Genomic DNA, 17,234 nt, shown 5'->3' on the forward strand with positions numbered 1-17,234 from the left:
CTCTCTCTCTCTCTCTCTTTCTCCAAGATTTCTGCTTCTTATTTTTCATGATTGTTTTCTTAATATCAGCGACCTATTACTGAAAATAATATATAACACAAAGTATTCTAATTTATTTAAAAAAAAAATAATAAAAAGCTTAAATTCTAAAAATTATAACGTTTTTAAAACTTGAGAAAATGTCTGAAAAAAATCTTGAATTCACATATATCTAAAAGGAAACGTAAAACTTCCGTTAACGCAGCAGAAAGAAAGAGAGAGAGAGAGAGAGAGAGAGAGAGAGAGAGAGAGAGAGAGAGAGTATGTATACATTTATAAACAAATTTATTTATACAAATTATTTCTTGATTATTGTAACAATGAATTGTTAAGCTGTACGAACTGTCAAAATATGCGATGTCCGCGATGACAGCTACAAAAAAGGCAGCAATATACTTCGAGACTTTCGGGTATCGATTTAATACACTTTTTTAAAATTGGATCCTTACATATAAAGGAAATTGAACGGAGGTAAAAAGTGTCGTAAATAAAAGTATTGTGCTTTTAATACATTGAAAATTAGACATTAAAATATATTCTATAAAAAAACATTGATTTTTGCTTTAATCTTTAAATGTTAAAATATAATTAAAACAAAAATTTTTCATATATATGTATGATATAATTATACATTAAATAAAGGTTGCGATTAATTTCTATGTAAATGTTCCGGAATATTGAAAGGATGTCAAGATAATATATATATATATATATATATATATATATGCAATATCACGCATTAATGAAACAGAAGTTTGAAAGCATACAAGCTGCTGACTTCAGTGTATCAAATTGTAAGCTGGACGTTTCTTTCGCAATCCTCTTCCAAATCTCAATGTGATCGTTCCAATAAGATTTTTTTTTGTGATTATAGTAAATTAAAGATGAATAATATTTAAAGTTTTAACTTTGAAATTTTAAATTATGTCCTTCAAGGATACTTTGATCGAGGAGGATGGCTTCGGATTTGTGCCAAGGCCACGTGATACGATACCGTCAAAATTAAGGGAGATTGTTAGAAGGTATTGCAAGATTATTATTACATACACGTAGGAAAATGTTTAACTTGTGTGTAATTATTAATCATTTTATTGTGGAAATTAAGCACAGCTAAACATTTTAAAGAAGAAAGATTTTTACTTTATAAAATTTGAATAAAAATTTTTACAAGAATAAGAAGATTAAATAATTCGAAAAATTGCTTTCAATTTTTATTTAACTGATAACTTATTCTGAACGTCTTAGGTATACATTGACAAATAAAAACAAGGGAATTGTTCGTTTGATATCTTGGGGTGCTAGCATTCAGTCGATCAAAATTCCCAATCGAGATGGAAAACTGGCTGATGTTGTTTTAGGATTTGATGATATGGGTGGTAACGTATACATATAGATATATAAAATTTTTTTCGAAATAAACGTACACTTTTTAAAGAGTATAATACTCAACTATTTAGAATTCAAGTTCGATTTTCTACCATTGTCGCTAATATAATTAGGATATCTGAAGAACAGATACATGGGAAGCATCATTGGCCGCGTTGCCGATCGCATTCCGATTCATCTCAGCAACATGATTTATCCTCCGACAATTGGCGACGTGACTAAAAAGGATCATCTTAATGACGTCACGGTCGCGTTCGACAATGTTAATTGGCATTCGCAGATAGTGAACAATCGAGTGGTAGGATGTAGAGCTCATTCTCTCTAAAATCGAACGCAAGAAACTATCAAAAAATTATCCTGTTTTATATTGTATTCCTTGACGAGGTGATGTCGCATTTGAGTCGAGCCGATAGCGAGGGCTATCCCGGTGACGTGTTAACGCAAGTTAAGTACACCTGGACGGACGATAATCAGCTTCACATTAATATTCGCGCGACCAGCACAAAATCTACCCGCATCAATGTCACCAATTACTGTTTATTCAATCTCGCCGGACACGTAAGAATTAAAGAGCTTTGATTTTATCGAGATTAATATTAGGTGTACAACTTTGCTTCCGCCGTTTTCCTATAGATGGCTTTAGCGGTAAGTAGTGGTCGAAATAAATAGATCGTAGATGTCATGCAATAAACTCGGGCATCTGTCAACATAACCCCATAGAAACATTAGTCGATTTGTGTCTGCGTCATAAAGTTATTCTCGATTGAAAATGTCAGTTTACGAGCCAAATTCTCGTCATTTGCGGGAGGTTTTAATTTTCTGCTTCAATATGAAGAAATCTGCGGCTGAGGCTCATCGAATGCTCTCAAATACATATGGTGAAGCCGCTATTAGTGAAAGAACGTGTCGCGAGTGGTTTCAACGCTTCAAGAACGGTGATTTTCACGTCGAAGACCGGCATAGCGGTGGAAGAGAGAAGGTTTTCGAAGATGCAGAATTGGAGGCATTACTTAATGAAGACTCGAGTCAAAGTCAAAAAGAATTGGCACGATCATTGGGAGTGACTCAACAAGCAATAACCAGTTTTTTACAATAAAGCCTCGAATTTCGGGAAAAAAAAACGGCGGAAGCAAAGTTGTACACCTAATAGTTTTTCCAGTTCTGCTAGAAAACATTTCAAAATTTCTTCGATATATAATAAATCATATATGTATATTTAAATTGTATTTTTTTTTGTAACAGCTTAAACTTTAAATGCCTAACAATGATTTTCTTAAATCAAGAAAATAAATATTATGTAAATATTATGTTAATTTAGAGAATTTTTGGAATGTAGAAATTTTATACGTCTTCCTTTTTCAGGCATTTATGTCATTTCAAAAAGCTGAAAATTAAAAATGTACAATTTAGAGAAAAGTAGAAATCGAAAAATTTCGATTTAAAAGTTTAAATTTATTTTTCCGCCAATATCATTTTATTTGAATCTCCTTTTGAAACAATATCAAAATGATTCGATTATAGGGCACCGGTTCGAAGGAATTGAAAAAACATTTTTTCATCGTCAATGCCGACAGTTGGATTTTCACGGACGTTAAGAATCATTTGCCAATCGGTATTATATCACCGGTCGATTGTACACCCTTCGAACTCCGTTTACCAGTTCAGTTGAATCGATTATTCGACATACCGGGTGGCGGTTACAATCACAATTTGTGCATTAATAGTCCCAGTTGCTGGTGTTACCGTTTTCACGCACGGTAATCCGTTTAGCTTTATTCCTATCTACTCGTGTACATCTTTTTCAATCAGTTTTTTTTTTTTTTTTTTCATCGATGTCAACTTAGAATACTGCATCCCACTTCCGGACGATTTCTGGAAGTCTACTCGAATCATCCTGGCTTGCGAGTCTATACGGGCAATAAATTGCCGGATCCCGAATGCGTTTATCCTTCTGATTTGAAGGATCACGAATGGGGAGGCTGCCAGGATGCGCAAATTAATTCTTTAGAATCGGTAAGACTGTGTCACGTTTTAAATCTGCTCCGATAAAATTAATTTCTTTATTCAAAAGGCTTTAAAGCCTGAGTTTTTTTTTCTTTTCTAAAATTCATAATGTTACTTTACTTTAAAATAAAAGAATTGAATATATTTTTCGAGAGTTATTCAAGATATTACATATATTTTGAACAGACAAAGAAAGTCGCGAAGACGGAAGCGATTTGTGGTAAGGAGGGTATCCCTTATCGCCGCCATGGCGGCTTTGCTTTATCGCCACAAAATTATCCTAACGCTATTAATTTCAAGTATTTTCCATCCTGCATGCTGTATCCCGGAAAAATCTACGTGCACGACATGACTTACAAGTTTGGGGTGCTTTCCAAAGACTGACGTCTTTTTCTATCTCGATTTATCAATGATTTTCTTATATATATATGTAAATACATTTTTCAAGCATAAACTTTTGCGTTCCAAATTCTTGAATATAAAACAATGATTTAGATTTATTAAAAGTTGGCTACATGTAAACGCGACGGAGACTTAAAAGTATTTGAAGATTTAAGACAAAAATGTCATTCTTCTATGAGAAAGAAATAGAAGCCGTTTTAAATAAACTTTATTCACATCCTTAAATATATATAATACCAATCCTGGCATGTGTTCTTTAGTATTATACATAATTAAAATCGTTACTATGTATAAGCACGAAGTAATGACGTATAATCAAGCAATCGTATATATCGGTGTATCTACGAAATTCTCTTTGAAATTTCAGCGCAACAAGATGTACTGATTTTGTACATGAAACTACATTCGTGCCACATTTCTCTCTACCGAGCTAAAATTTATAAATATATAAAGCTACATTTGTTACACGTGCGTTCGTTCGCTTAAAGCTATGTATAATAATCTAGCGTTTGTACATCTCTAACTACTACTACTTCTAATCAAATCGTATTATGTGACAAGTATAGGCAGTAAATCGAGAAAATCGCTTTTACATGTTCTTGACGACGCGCAAAGAGTCGCTGGATCATCTCATTTCGGCTCTTATCAATGAACTGTTATTAAAAATTGTTTTGACACGCGCGCGAATCTCACGTAAATCAGCGAATGTAAAAATCTGATACTCGATTGGTTACATTGGCAGTGTAAGTGTATCAAACACTGTTGGAAAATTTTGTGTTTTTTCTTGTCGAAAAATATGCTGGTTGAAACTTTTGTGTTAAATATTTAACATATTGCTGTTGTGTTAAGTGAACCCGAATGTTAAATTATTAAAACAACTGAAAAAAGAAAGTATAAAAATAACACAACGGGCACATATTTTTAATTTTACACAATAGATATGTTTCGTATTATTAGTTATAGGATTTATCTGTTAAAATTTACAAACGGAAAATGTTGATTTTATTCTACAATAAGAGCGAGAGTGACTACACACCGTTACTAAAATTTTTCCAAGTTTATTCTTAATTAATTTTATCATTAAATATATATTTTGATTCTATATAAAATTAATTTTAAATTATTATAAGATCTGCATTTAATTTGTGTTGAAATATTAACGCAGTATTAGTGGCAGCATTTAGCATATTCATATTATGTCAAATTAACACAAAAATTTGTATGGACCGTTTGGGGCATATGCAATATATGTTAAATTTAAGCCAAATTTTCTAACAGTGAAGATATCGTGGATAAACTGGCAGTCGTAAAAAATTGTTATATTCCTTGTAAATAGAACATTTATTATCTGGCAGTTAAATAATGCGATTTATGCGCGAGTGAACACAAAAGATTTAAGGCGCTCAACGTTCCTCTGTATTTCATCGAATCACGTTGATTCATTTTAAAAATTAGCTCAACGAAAGACGTATATATATCTTGCTTTTTACAGACCCCTTCCGTAATTCACGCTCTTTCCACGTTGGCATTCCTGGTGCTTTTAATACTTTAGCTTGAATTAATTCGCGAAGAATTGACTAAAAGAGAAAGCGTAACGCGCAATGTCGGGCAGTGTGTTTTCTCATGCAATTCGATTATCCTTTATCCTTCCATTGATCTCATTCCACGACTATGAGATGGACTGTGAGTGTCAGCGGTTTTTCCCATTCCGTTCTCGTCACCGTCGCGTTTTCGGAACGACCGTGAATCACTATGTCAAATTCACCCGGGTTTTTCAACCGGTGCCGGAAGTGCAAGGCGGAAACACCTTGTTCTCTGACGATCTCGAAGTGTCCGTCATCGTTGCCCCGCGCGATGATGTAATTCATTTCTTCGCCCTGTGAGACGATAATAATAATTATAGCTCATTTTAAATTGAAATTACTTAAAAGGAAATTACTTTAAAGGAAAAATCTTAACGTTATCCGATATCTTCGTTTGAAAATTACCTTGATAGCGGATTGCAATTTAATGATCCGTGTGCGATGTCTCGTTTGACGTAGATTAATCTTAAGCACGTGCTCCATTCCATGATGATGCCTCTTCAGCCTTTCGGAGTTTCGACGTTTCTTCGTTATTCTGTTTCTTCTCGTCTTCGTCTCTTCGCTGTCAGATTTATTCCTAATGCCTCTTCTGTGCCGCCCATTTCCGTTTATCTAATTCAGAGACGCGTTTAAATCTCATTTATTCCGCGATCGAAAAAGCAGATGTACAAACCTTGCAGGAGAAACATCCTTCGGTGGAAATCGTCTTGTCATCGGCTGACGGTATGTGATAAGAATCAGGATTGATTTGGAAAGTTGGCACGTTGCCGATATCTTCGTCGTAGCGTCCTTGAGACAAGGGATTAATCGTAGACAGACAGTGACCCTGCAGAAAATTTTTAATTCTTATATTTTTAGTCTTGGGACATTTTCAACGCGGCTTATTTCGTTCTTTTATGCGAACGTGCAATACGATTGGAGAACAAACCTGTCCTATTCGCTGATACCCGGTAGGACAGCCGCAAATAAATCCGCTAGCTCCGTTTGGAGTGCATCCGAAGGCGCAAGGACTGCCGAAACATCCGGCGCTTACCTTTTGAGAGAGAAAGAAAAAAAAATACAAAGTAAAATATCTCCATGTTTTTTAGAAATTGGAATGAAAGGGGATTTTTTACAAATTCGCGAATGCAATACCTGCACGCAGATCGCCAGATTGTTATCGAATTGATAACCGTCCGGGCAACCACATTTGTAACCGCCAATTGTATTGATGCAGGTACTGTCACCGCATGGTGATCCGTTGCATTCATTCTCATCCATGCACTGGTTGTAATAAATGTGCTGGACAAAGCCATCCGGGCATCCGCAGCGGTAACTGCCCATAAAATTCTGAAAGAATTACAATCATACAATTACAAGATTCTGAGAACAAGCGTTCTTTTAAAAAAGGTGGATTTTTTCTTGTTGGAGTTTTCTTTAGGAGGTAGTTTATTTTTTCTAAAGAGGTAATCTTTTCTAAAACGGGAGTTCTAAGGCAGTAAATAAAAGAGGTCGTTATTATTTGGTCAGTATTATATAAGAGTCCTAAAGTATATAATATAACGGTCATTATTGCGCTTACCTGACAACCGTGTTCGCAACTGGCATCGTCGGCGCATTCATTGTGATCGGTGCAAAAACGCCCAGTATGGTCTAGCTTGAAGCCTCTAGGACAGAGACATTGGAAGCTGCCTAGGGTATTAACACACTTGCCAGGTTTCGGGCAAACACCTGGTTGCTCGCATTCATTTATGTCTGTAAAAAAGAATATGTTACAAGAAGCACACGAAAGAAGATTATTTCATAATGCATGACGAAAAAATATATTCAATTATATATTCACATTAATTGCTGTTACAATTAAACAAAAAGAGAAATAGTTAAGAAATTGATAGGCAAACCATGACATGCGTCTCCTTGTTGGTTATAGCCTTCCTGGCAGCCGCAGGTGTAACTTCCTGGTGTGTTTATGCAATTCTGTTGGCACAGATGATTCCCGGTCGCGCATTCGTCGAGGTCCCTACAGCTGGTACCGTCGGGATTCAAGATGAAACCGGACGGGCACGAGCAGATGAAACTGCCCTCGGTGTTTTGGCAATTATACTTGCACGGCTTTGGCGTTGACTCGCATTCGTTAATATCTGGCGCGATACCATATAGTTCAATTTAGTTCAGTTCTTTAATAATTGTCATATATTTGAACGATCGGAGAGAAGAACTTACCGATACATTGAATGCCAGATTTGTCGGCTTTGTAACCTTTATTGCAAATGCATCTGTAGGAGCCTAGAGTGTTAATGCACAGACCGTTTCTGCAAAGGTCAGGTATAGTCTTGCACTCGTCGATATCTGAAAATTTATATCGATAAAGATTCTTTTAATCGATATAATACAAATACAAATAGACAACAAGAAGAATAAAATATCGCGGTGTACCTTGCCCGTTGACTGAGAATCCTTTGTCCAGACAGAGCTCATTATAATTGTCGGAATCTCTCGACGGACAGATCTCGCAATGCGGTCCCCATGCGGCTCCCATGGTGCAACAACAATCCGCTTTAGTGACCGTCCGCAGTTCCGACGTTCTGGCGGTGCATCTGCCACCGATTGTTTGCAGGAAACAATAGCCGACCCTGCGATCTGATTATACAGAAACACGAAACTGTGAGAGAAATTATATCTTTCTAATATTTTTATTTATTGATTTAATCGCGCGCTTCTCATACCGATACACGATTTCCCGTCCAAGCTCTGCTCGAAACCGTCGTGACATAGACACTGGTAGCTCCCCTCCAAGTTGACGCAACGGCCGTGTTGACAGAGACCAGAATTGATGGCGCACTCATTGATGTCCTTGCACTCGTCCGCCATTCCTATCTTTTGGTAACCGGGCGGACAGATGCATATGAAAGTGCCGATGAGATTTTTGCATTGGAATCTACAATCGTTCGCCGGCGTCGCGCATTCGTCGACGTCTGGAAATTTAATTTATAAAGCGCGCAGAGTTTAGTTCAATTTAATTTTAATTTTAATTGAATTTAATAACACATTTTTTTTTTCTTTATTACCTACGCAATGGCGGCCGTCGGGCGCCAAAGTGTAACCATACGGACAGATACAACGGAAGGAACCCGGCGCGTTGTGGCATCGGAATGCGCACTGATTGCCCATTTCAAGACACTCGTTCACGTCCTCGCAGATCTGATTGGCACCCGGCGCGAAACCGTCGTTACACGAACATTCGAAGCCGCCGTCGATGTTGCGGCAAGTGCCGTTGCCGCAAATGTTCTGCACGCCCAGGCATTCGTTGTGATCCACGCAACGCCTCCCGGTTTCATCCAGAACGTATCCGGTCGGGCACTCGCATCGGAATGAGCCATCCGTGTTGATACATTCGCCGCCGAGACAGGCGTCCGGCATGAACAGACACTCGTTCAGATCGATCCCAGTGTCATCCCGTCCTGGTCCTTCCGGGCACAGCCTCTTAAATTCCTCTGGATAAATAAAATTATATTTTTCTTTTTTTCTAAATATTTATATCTTTTATACATGAATTATATACACTATCCGACAATGAGTCATTCTGTTTTTTTCTAGTGGGATAAACGTAGGAGTGGGAATACCTATCCTATGTTCATCGTGAGTATCCCCATTCCTACGTTCATCTCGCTAGGGGAACGAAACGAATCATTGTCGGATAGTGTACTTATAATTCGAACAATTTTCTTGATATAAAAAAAAAAAAACTTGTACGACAGATTTGCGATAAAAAAATCTGCGATAAGAAAATTGTTTTCTTCCCCTAGCGAGATGAACATAGGAGTGGGGATACCCATCCTATATTCATCGTATGAGTATCCCCATTCCTACGTTCTTCTCGCTAGGGGAACGAAACGAATCATTGTCAGGTAGTGTACTTATAATGCAAACAATTTTCTTGATTAAAAAAAAAAAAAAAAAAAAACTTGTACGACAAATTGCGATAAAAAGATCTAATTAATTCTACGCTTATTAAATTAAATTCTTGATTAATTGGAGTTAATTTAATTAAAATTAAAGTCAAATTTCATTTTTGTTGAGAAAAATAGTTTGTTTAGTTCAGTTTTAGGGGGAAAATATCCTTTACCGCTATCTTCCGGCGGACATTGCTCGCAGTAGTGGCCCCAAGCTTTGCCCATCGTGCAGCAGCAGTGCTTCTTGGTCATCCCACCTTCCCGCGGGAGGGTGCATTGACCTCGTCTGTAGCTGTCATAGCATTGCTCTTCCCTCACGTCAATGCATCTAAGCGAGTTCGGTTTGTCGCTCAACTGATATCCGATCGGACATTCGCAGATCACACCGCCCTCCGTATTGATGCATCGACCATTTTCGCAAATGTCTTGCGTCTCCACACATTCGTCCACGTCTGCAGGATAATTAAACAAAATGTAAATCGTATTAACAAGAGCTACGTATGATATGAGATAATGAATATGATTTTATGATTTTAAACAGACCGACGCATCTTCTCCTGGTATGATCCAGCTCGTATCCTGGTGGACAGCTACATATATAAGATCCCATTAGGTTTTGACATTTTCCGGGAGGCGGACACAATCCCGGTATCTGCAACGATTCGAAAATATTAATTTTAAAAGAGCATAAGTTGATACATGTAAACATATATATATATATACCTCGTGACACTCGTCGATGTCGCGACAGTGCTGACCATCCTGAGCCAATACATAACCGTCCGCGCATTCGCAGACAAAGCCGCCGATCGTGTTTCGGCATCGACCGTTGCGGCATAAAAACGGCATTATTCGACACTCGTTGATGTCTAAAATGAGTTTGTATAATCAAGATATACATAAGGGACCGATATTTATAAAAAAAAAAAAAAAAAAAAATGCGATATTAAAAGGTAAAAGAGATGAAGAACCATTAGCTATCAAACCCACCCGCGCAATCATTATTCGGACTGAGTTTGAATCCCTGATAACATTGGCACTTATAGGAACCCAGAGTGTTGATACAAGTGCCGTTGTTGCATATATTCGGATTGCGCTGGCACTCGTCGATATCAACACAGTTGTCTCGGTCGCGGGTCAACGTGAACCCGGCATGGCAGACGCATTGAAAACCACCTTGCAGATTGCTACACGCGCCGTTGCTGCAAATCCCTGGTCGCTCATAACACTCATCAATATCGACGCAATCACGCTGGCCGGGACCGAGTTTGTAACCAGCCGGACACACGCACTCGAAATAGCCCTGCTGATTAATACACTGAGCGTTTCCACTACAGGGATTCGGTATCTAAAAAAAAATGACATAAATACATTATTGACGAGTATTATTCGATATTATCGAGAAAATATATATCGACAAATATTATTATATTTTACTTTTATAATAATCCCCAATGCTGCTTTTAAATATCGAGGAGAAATGAAGAGTTGGAAATTTCTTTTCGCAATTACATTAAGATTCAATCGAGCCTTTTTAAATTTTGTTGAAAGTCGTATACCTGTAGACATTCATTCTCGTCGATGCATTGATGAGAATCTTGATCGTAGACGTAGCCGCGCTCACATTGACACTCGAAGCTACCGGGCGTGTTCATGCACCGGCCGTGGGTGCACATGGTCGGCATCAGGGCGCATTCGTCGATCTCCTCGGAGTGATTCGTGATCGGGTTCATGATCTGACCAGGCACCAATCCGCACAGAATCTCATGTTCGCCTGCGAAGGGGAACCGTACGATTGATCTCAAAATATAGGGAAATCCTTCGAATATATATTACTTACGAGTTCTCTCGCCCGGGCATTTCTCGCAAAGACTACCCCACGCGACTCCCATGGAGCAACAGCACAACATTTTTGTCTGCGGTTGCACCATGGGATTAAGACAATGTCCGGAATCGTAGGTAAGATAGCAGGCCTCCTTCCTCATATCGACGCATTCCTCTAAGAAGACAGATATATTATAATTATAATTTCGAAAGAGATTTAGAATTTCATTTTATACATTTATATAAAATATATATATTTTAATATGTAATATATATAATATATATAATAATATAGATAATATTATTTAATATTAATATATACGATATTTTATATATTTATATAAAAAATTGTGTATTTATATAAATACACAATTTTTTTCGCGTTAGTATAGCGTTACCAAGTAATAATATAATAAATTCAATGAGAAATGAATATCAAGTAAATTTTTTTTTTAAATTATTTAGTTGTGTATGTATACTGACTTCCTCCAGGCATCGCCATGTATCCTTCGGGACACTCGCAATGATATTTTCCTTGGTCATTGATGCAATATCCAACACCGCATATGCGTGGATGTAGTGCGCATTCGTTAATGTCTGCAACAATTTTTTTTTTTTTCCTGAATATTGAAATATGAATCAATAATCCAAAAAATTTAAAATTTAAAAGAAGGTTTATATAAGAGAAAGAATATAAATAGAGCGTAAGGATTTATAAATTATATAAACCAGAGTATAGAATTTCCGAATCGTTTGTCTCTATTACCGATACAACTGGTCTTGGAATCGTCCAGGATGAAGCCTTCATTGCACGAGCACATGAAACTACCGAATGTGTTAGTGCAGTGTCCGTTCTGACAGATATTCTCGTGCTCCACGCACTCGTTGATGTCCTCCAGAATGACAGTCACACGATTCGGCCTGTATCCCGGCCCGCTGGGACACAGCTGATCGTATTCCTTCGTGCCAGCCCGCGGACATTCCTCGCAACCGGTGCCCCAGGCAGTGCCGATGCTGCAGCAACATGTCGCTTTTGTCACCGACGATGCTACTTCAAAGATGCACTGGGGCTTCCCGGTGCCATGCTCATAGCCCGTGAAGCAAAGCGACTCGCGTCTATCTGTGTGAGCGATAGTAAACCAGACATAGACAAAAAAAGGGTATTTGGAAGATAAAAATATTTACGTAAGATATTTGATCAGATTTCTAAAAATCGATAAATCTAACAACTTTTCAATTTAATATAAATCTAAAAGTTGTCAGAACTTAGAATATAAAAAGATGTAATAATTTTGCGATTTTAAATGCATCAAAAAGTTATATCAGAATTCCGAAATTTTCAAGAAATCTAAACTAATAATAATTTTTTCTTTTTCAATCCAATAAATACATTTTGTTAGTTTTGATTTTTTTTACTTAAATAAATATATACTTTGTTTCCAAAAGTGTTTTGTTATACAAAACATAAATAAATACATTATTAGTTGCATATAATAAAAATTATAATTTTCAAAATGAATTATTTAAAATTTTGATATAAAAAAATATTTATTTGAGGATAAAAAATTATTCATCAAGATAAAGAAAACACCTGCGTTTTTGAAAAAAGCAACATAAAATTAAGAAATGTTTCTTTAAAGAAAGTAATTTAATATAATAAAAATTTAATATAATTTTTTTATTGGCAAATAAAAATATACTCTGCTTTTATTTAAAGCAAGTGTTTAAATAAATGATTTTTTTTAATAAAAGAAACTTTTTTTTGGGTTTAGTATATTTTTTTAGTATAGAATCTTAAATGATTCTACCTACCAACGCAGGCATTCCCAGCTTCCACTAGCTCGTGATGAGGCGGGCATCTGCAGATATATTTGCCTTGTATGTTGATGCAAGTGCCGTACTGGCAGGATTGCGGGCTCTCGCACTCGTCTACATCGGTGCAGTTGCCGCCGGAATTGTCCAGTTTGTAGCCCTCGTTGCACTCGCAACGGAACATACCGAAGATGTTCTCGCAGCGACCGTAGACGCATAGATTGTTAAACATCTCGCATTCATTAATATCCACGCACGCCTGTTCGCTACGCTCGTCCGGATGCATGAAGCCCATTTCGCACTCGCATCGATACGCGCCCGGATAATTCAGGCAGTGTCCGTTTTCGCAGAGCGTGCTGTCCTCCGCGCACTCGTCGATGTCCTTGCAATTGTAACCGTCGCCGCGAAAACCGGCGTCGCACACGCACTGCAAGCATCGCCGATGAAACATTTAGATCTGACAGACCGTGCAATAAATGTTTATAGTGTAAAAGATAGATTCTCGAACGGAGAGAAAAAATATCCGGAATTCCCTAGCAGGACTCGATCTTAGGATCCTTAACAACACAAATGTCCAAAGGACATCCAGAAGACATCCAGAGGATGTCAAGAACACCCTTTGGATGTCCTCTGGATGACTTCTGGATATCATCTGGATGTCCTCTGGACATGTGTGTTGTTAGGGATCTTATTCTCAGTTGACTGGTACTTTGCAACTGAACTACACACTGTCCCATTCCACTGTATTCCTTCTGCTTGGTTATTTATATTCTTCTTTATTTCTTACTGTAGTTTAACGGTGAGCCGCAATAAGCGAATCGTGGGAGTCTTCGAGATACATACCCTGAAGGAACCTTCGGTGTTGATGCAGTGAGCATTGGAGTCGCAGCCACCATTGTTGGTAGAGCACTCGTTGATATCCCAGCACTCGATCCCGTTCCCGGTGAAACCATCATGGCACGTGCATACGTACGAGCCCTGGGTGTTCTGACACTCGGCGAATTCGCTGCAAGAGTAAGCGTTCAGTCGGCATTCGTCGTCGTCGGTGCACGCTGGTCCTTCCGCTGGCTTCACCGAGTAGCCTTCCTCGCAACGGCAGTTGAAGGAGCCAATCGTGTTGTAGCACTCGCCGTATCCGCATATCTGCGCCTGCATCACGCACTCGTCGACATCTGACAATTTAATAATATTGTAGACGATTATATATATCTAATTTCAATATAACAAAACAGTAATGTGGATACAAGGAGAATTTACCTATACAGGATATACCGTCTCTTCCGGGCAAGAGGCCATTTGTACAATTACATGTGTAGCCACCCGGTACATTTCTGCATTTACCTCCATTGCAGATTCGAGGGTTCTCCGTGCATTCGTCCACGTCCACACAGGTACGTCCGTCCAGATTTAAAACGTAACCGGTGCTGTCACAAGAGAAATCATTATTTTTCTTATGATTCTCAAGATTTTAATTGTAAATATATCAAGTTAACACATTAAGCTTAGATTTTCTAAGAAAAAAGTATAATGATCCTTCACCGGCAGGAGCAAGAGAAGCTGCCCGGCGTATTCAGACAAATGTCCTCACAACCGCCGTTACTGATCGCGCACTCGTTAATATCCTCGCAATGGGACTTGAGGCCCGTTTGCTGATAACCATCATCGCAGATGCACTGATAAGTGCCCATCATGTTCTCGCAAACGCCATTCGAGCATATACCGCTGGTCCTCGAGCACTCGTCGATATCTTTGCAGGTCTGCTTGTCGGGGCCTAGTTCGTGCCCCGGAGGGCACTGACAGCTAAAGCTTCCTTCGATGTTGATGCAAGTACCGCCACGACACAAACCCGGCGTCTCCTCGCATTCGTTTATGTCTGAGGACAGAAATATTTCGCGTTAATCCAGAAAAAAAGATATCTTTAGATTTGATAGATCTTAATGAAACTTTCCTCTTATGCCCTTACCCATGCAAATCTTCATAATGTCATTGCTGCGATAACCAGGGGTACAGTCGCATTGAAAATTGCCGGGTGTATTTCTGCAGGTACCGTTACCGCAAACACCACGCATGATCTCGCATTCATCGATATCTACACAGAATTAAAAGTTTAAATTAATCAATTATTTCTATATATTAATTAATTAGTTTCTCTCGATTAGCATCTTATTCTTCTGAAATCTCTTTCTCGGGATGGTATAAGAATTGAAAATAGATCTAAATCTCCTTACATCATATAACTCAAGACTCCAAAAAAAAAGGTTTCTCTCTAAAATTCAAAAACCTCTTGAGAAATCCGTAATTTTTTTTTTTTTAGATGTCACCTACCGTTACATTTTACACCGTGCTCATCAAGAGCGAACCCCTGATTGCATCTACAGCTGTAACTGCCGATCGTGTTTTTGCATCTGCCGTTCAGACACATTCCCGGAAATTCGACACACTCGTTAATGTCCTGACGCTCAGTAAAGCCGTCTCCCCGTGGGCACAGTTCCGCGTGGGCCGGCGTGCCCGCCTTGGGGCACACCTCGCATTTATCGCTGCCCCAGGCACGGCCTACGGAGCAACAGCAAAGGCTTTTGGAGAAATGGCCCTCTACGGGATTGGTGCACTGGCCGTGACGGTAATCCAAGAAACACGCTTCCTGCCTAGTATCGATACATGTAGTGTCTGAAACCGGGAAACAAAGAGTTGAACGTTCGAGAAATATCTATTCTATCGTTCAAAGATATATTTTTTTCTCGATTTTGGGGAGAGAAACGAAGAGCGACGAGTATCCGCAATGATTCGTCGCCAACTAGCTAGCTTACGCGTCGCGTCTAGGGTGAGGCCGGGTGGACACTCGCAACGGTATGAGCCGTCTGTGTTGACGCAGGTACCGCCGCCCTTGCAGATCCCGCTGTTGAGCTCGCACTCGTTGATGTCGGCGCAATCTTTGCCGTCTACCTTCGCGTAACCTTTGGAACACTCGCAGAAGGAATGCTCGCAAGGCTCGCACGGGCTGCCCCAGGCTACCCCGACCGAGCAGCAACACTCGGAACGTAAAGCCACTCTTGGCAAATTGTTTTCGCATCGACCATCCACCATCTTGGTCCAGCACGAACCCTTTCGATTATCTAAAACCAAAGAGAGTCAGGAAGCAGAGTTCGTCTATATTTATTTTATTTTTCGATTATTCCATTCTCATTTAGAAAAAATTAGATGAATTTTAAGAAAGAATTAATTGCTGTTTCTTACCCCGGCAAATGTAACCGGTATTATCGAGAACGTAACCCGGGGAACACTCGCATTCGTAAGCTCCCAGAGTATTGATGCATACGCCATTGAAACACACGTCCGGTCCTAACTCCTCGCACTCGTCCACGTCCTCGCACATTTGATTCTGTGTGTTGTATCTCATACCCGTCGGGCAAATGCACTGAGAGTGAAATCACGCAGTTGGCAATTACGAATTTACATTCCAAAATTGTGAAATTAATTTGAAACACGTATATAACGTATTGAAAAAATTGTTTAAACATATATTAGATGATTGCATAAGTTCGTGCCCGATTTTCATAGATGGCATTAAGTTACTGCATGGCGGAGTTCTATTGTTTTCGTGTGGTAATTGTTGCTTACACCGAATAGATGACGTTGTCTTATGTCAATTTAGCGTCAGACATTGTTCAGATAAGTCCATTTGTGCATAAGAGAAATCATTAAAAATGGAGAACGAAAGGTGCATTTGCGACATGTAATGCTATATGAATTTCGGAAAGGCGTGAGTGTTGGGATTGCACAAAAAAATATTCAAAGCGTTTATTTGGACCGCGCTCCTGCTCTCCGAACAGTCAAAAAGTGGTTTGGCAGATTTCGAAATGGTGATTTCAACATGGAGGATCAACCCCGCTCTGGACGGCCTTCTGGCATTGATGATGACATTGTGCATGCCTTAGTGGAAAGAAACCCAAGGATTACAACTGAGGATATTGCTGAGAGGCTGAACATCAATAATTCAACCGCTTTTCGTCATTTAAAAAAGCTTGGATACATTTCCAAGCTTGATACGTGGGTGCCGCATCTCCTGACTGAAAGGAATAAGCTGCAGGAAAACTGCAGGAGTTGCAATGGGAAATTCTGCACCACCCGCCATATTCTCCAAATATTGCGCCTTCAGATTTTTATCTGTTCCGGTCTTTGCAGAATAGTTTAAATGGCAAGAATCTCAATTCCGAGGAAGCTGTCGAAAACCACCTTACAAACTTTTTTCAAG

At 38.8% G+C, this 17,234-nt stretch overlaps 2 protein-coding genes and 1 long non-coding RNA gene across 3 annotated transcripts in view; 2 read left to right on the plus strand and 1 right to left on the minus strand.

The window, feature by feature from the left end:
- LOC138937410 (uncharacterized) overlaps positions 1–17,234 on the plus strand; it is a 171,977-nt gene that overhangs the window by 143,583 nt on the left and 11,160 nt on the right. The window lies entirely within an intron of this gene.
- Positions 964–3,813, plus strand: LOC138937331 (galactose mutarotase). The gene is made up of 7 exons (XM_070303503.1): positions 964–1,061; positions 1,285–1,415; positions 1,539–1,687; positions 1,735–1,983; positions 2,947–3,182; positions 3,270–3,438; positions 3,616–3,813. Exons 1-7 carry the CDS (start codon positions 964–966, stop codon positions 3,811–3,813), a joined length of 1,230 nt encoding a protein of 409 aa, XP_070159604.1.
- Positions 4,033–17,234, minus strand: part of LOC138937408 (fibrillin-2) — a 32,765-nt gene continuing 19,563 nt past the window's right edge. The window contains exons 16-42 of the mRNA XM_070303682.1: positions 16,217–16,397; positions 15,790–16,095; positions 15,308–15,649; positions 14,946–15,071; positions 14,522–14,855; positions 14,240–14,406; positions 13,826–14,154; positions 12,983–13,409; positions 11,937–12,290; positions 11,654–11,767; positions 11,187–11,345; positions 10,906–11,120; positions 10,337–10,694; positions 10,070–10,215; positions 9,890–9,998; positions 9,520–9,798; positions 8,462–8,887; positions 8,120–8,368; positions 7,830–8,033; positions 7,617–7,742; positions 7,295–7,534; positions 6,976–7,148; positions 6,549–6,743; positions 6,343–6,447; positions 6,088–6,240; positions 5,820–6,026; positions 4,033–5,708 (exon numbers count right to left, since the gene is read on the minus strand). Coding sequence (XP_070159783.1) covers positions 5,490–5,708; positions 5,820–6,026; positions 6,088–6,240; positions 6,343–6,447; positions 6,549–6,743; positions 6,976–7,148; positions 7,295–7,534; positions 7,617–7,742; positions 7,830–8,033; positions 8,120–8,368; positions 8,462–8,887; positions 9,520–9,798; positions 9,890–9,998; positions 10,070–10,215; positions 10,337–10,694; positions 10,906–11,120; positions 11,187–11,345; positions 11,654–11,767; positions 11,937–12,290; positions 12,983–13,409; positions 13,826–14,154; positions 14,240–14,406; positions 14,522–14,855; positions 14,946–15,071; positions 15,308–15,649; positions 15,790–16,095; positions 16,217–16,397 — 6,243 coding nt within the window. The 3' untranslated portion in view covers positions 4,033–5,489. The remainder of the gene's footprint in view (positions 5,709–5,819; positions 6,027–6,087; positions 6,241–6,342; positions 6,448–6,548; positions 6,744–6,975; positions 7,149–7,294; positions 7,535–7,616; positions 7,743–7,829; positions 8,034–8,119; positions 8,369–8,461; positions 8,888–9,519; positions 9,799–9,889; positions 9,999–10,069; positions 10,216–10,336; positions 10,695–10,905; positions 11,121–11,186; positions 11,346–11,653; positions 11,768–11,936; positions 12,291–12,982; positions 13,410–13,825; positions 14,155–14,239; positions 14,407–14,521; positions 14,856–14,945; positions 15,072–15,307; positions 15,650–15,789; positions 16,096–16,216; positions 16,398–17,234) is intronic.

The sequence above is a fragment of the Polyergus mexicanus genome, unplaced genomic scaffold (genome assembly GCF_030449975.1).
Source record: "Polyergus mexicanus isolate NDT 795.1 unplaced genomic scaffold, iyPolMexi1.0 SCAF_10, whole genome shotgun sequence".
Classification (NCBI taxonomy): Eukaryota; Metazoa; Arthropoda; class Insecta; order Hymenoptera; family Formicidae; genus Polyergus; species Polyergus mexicanus.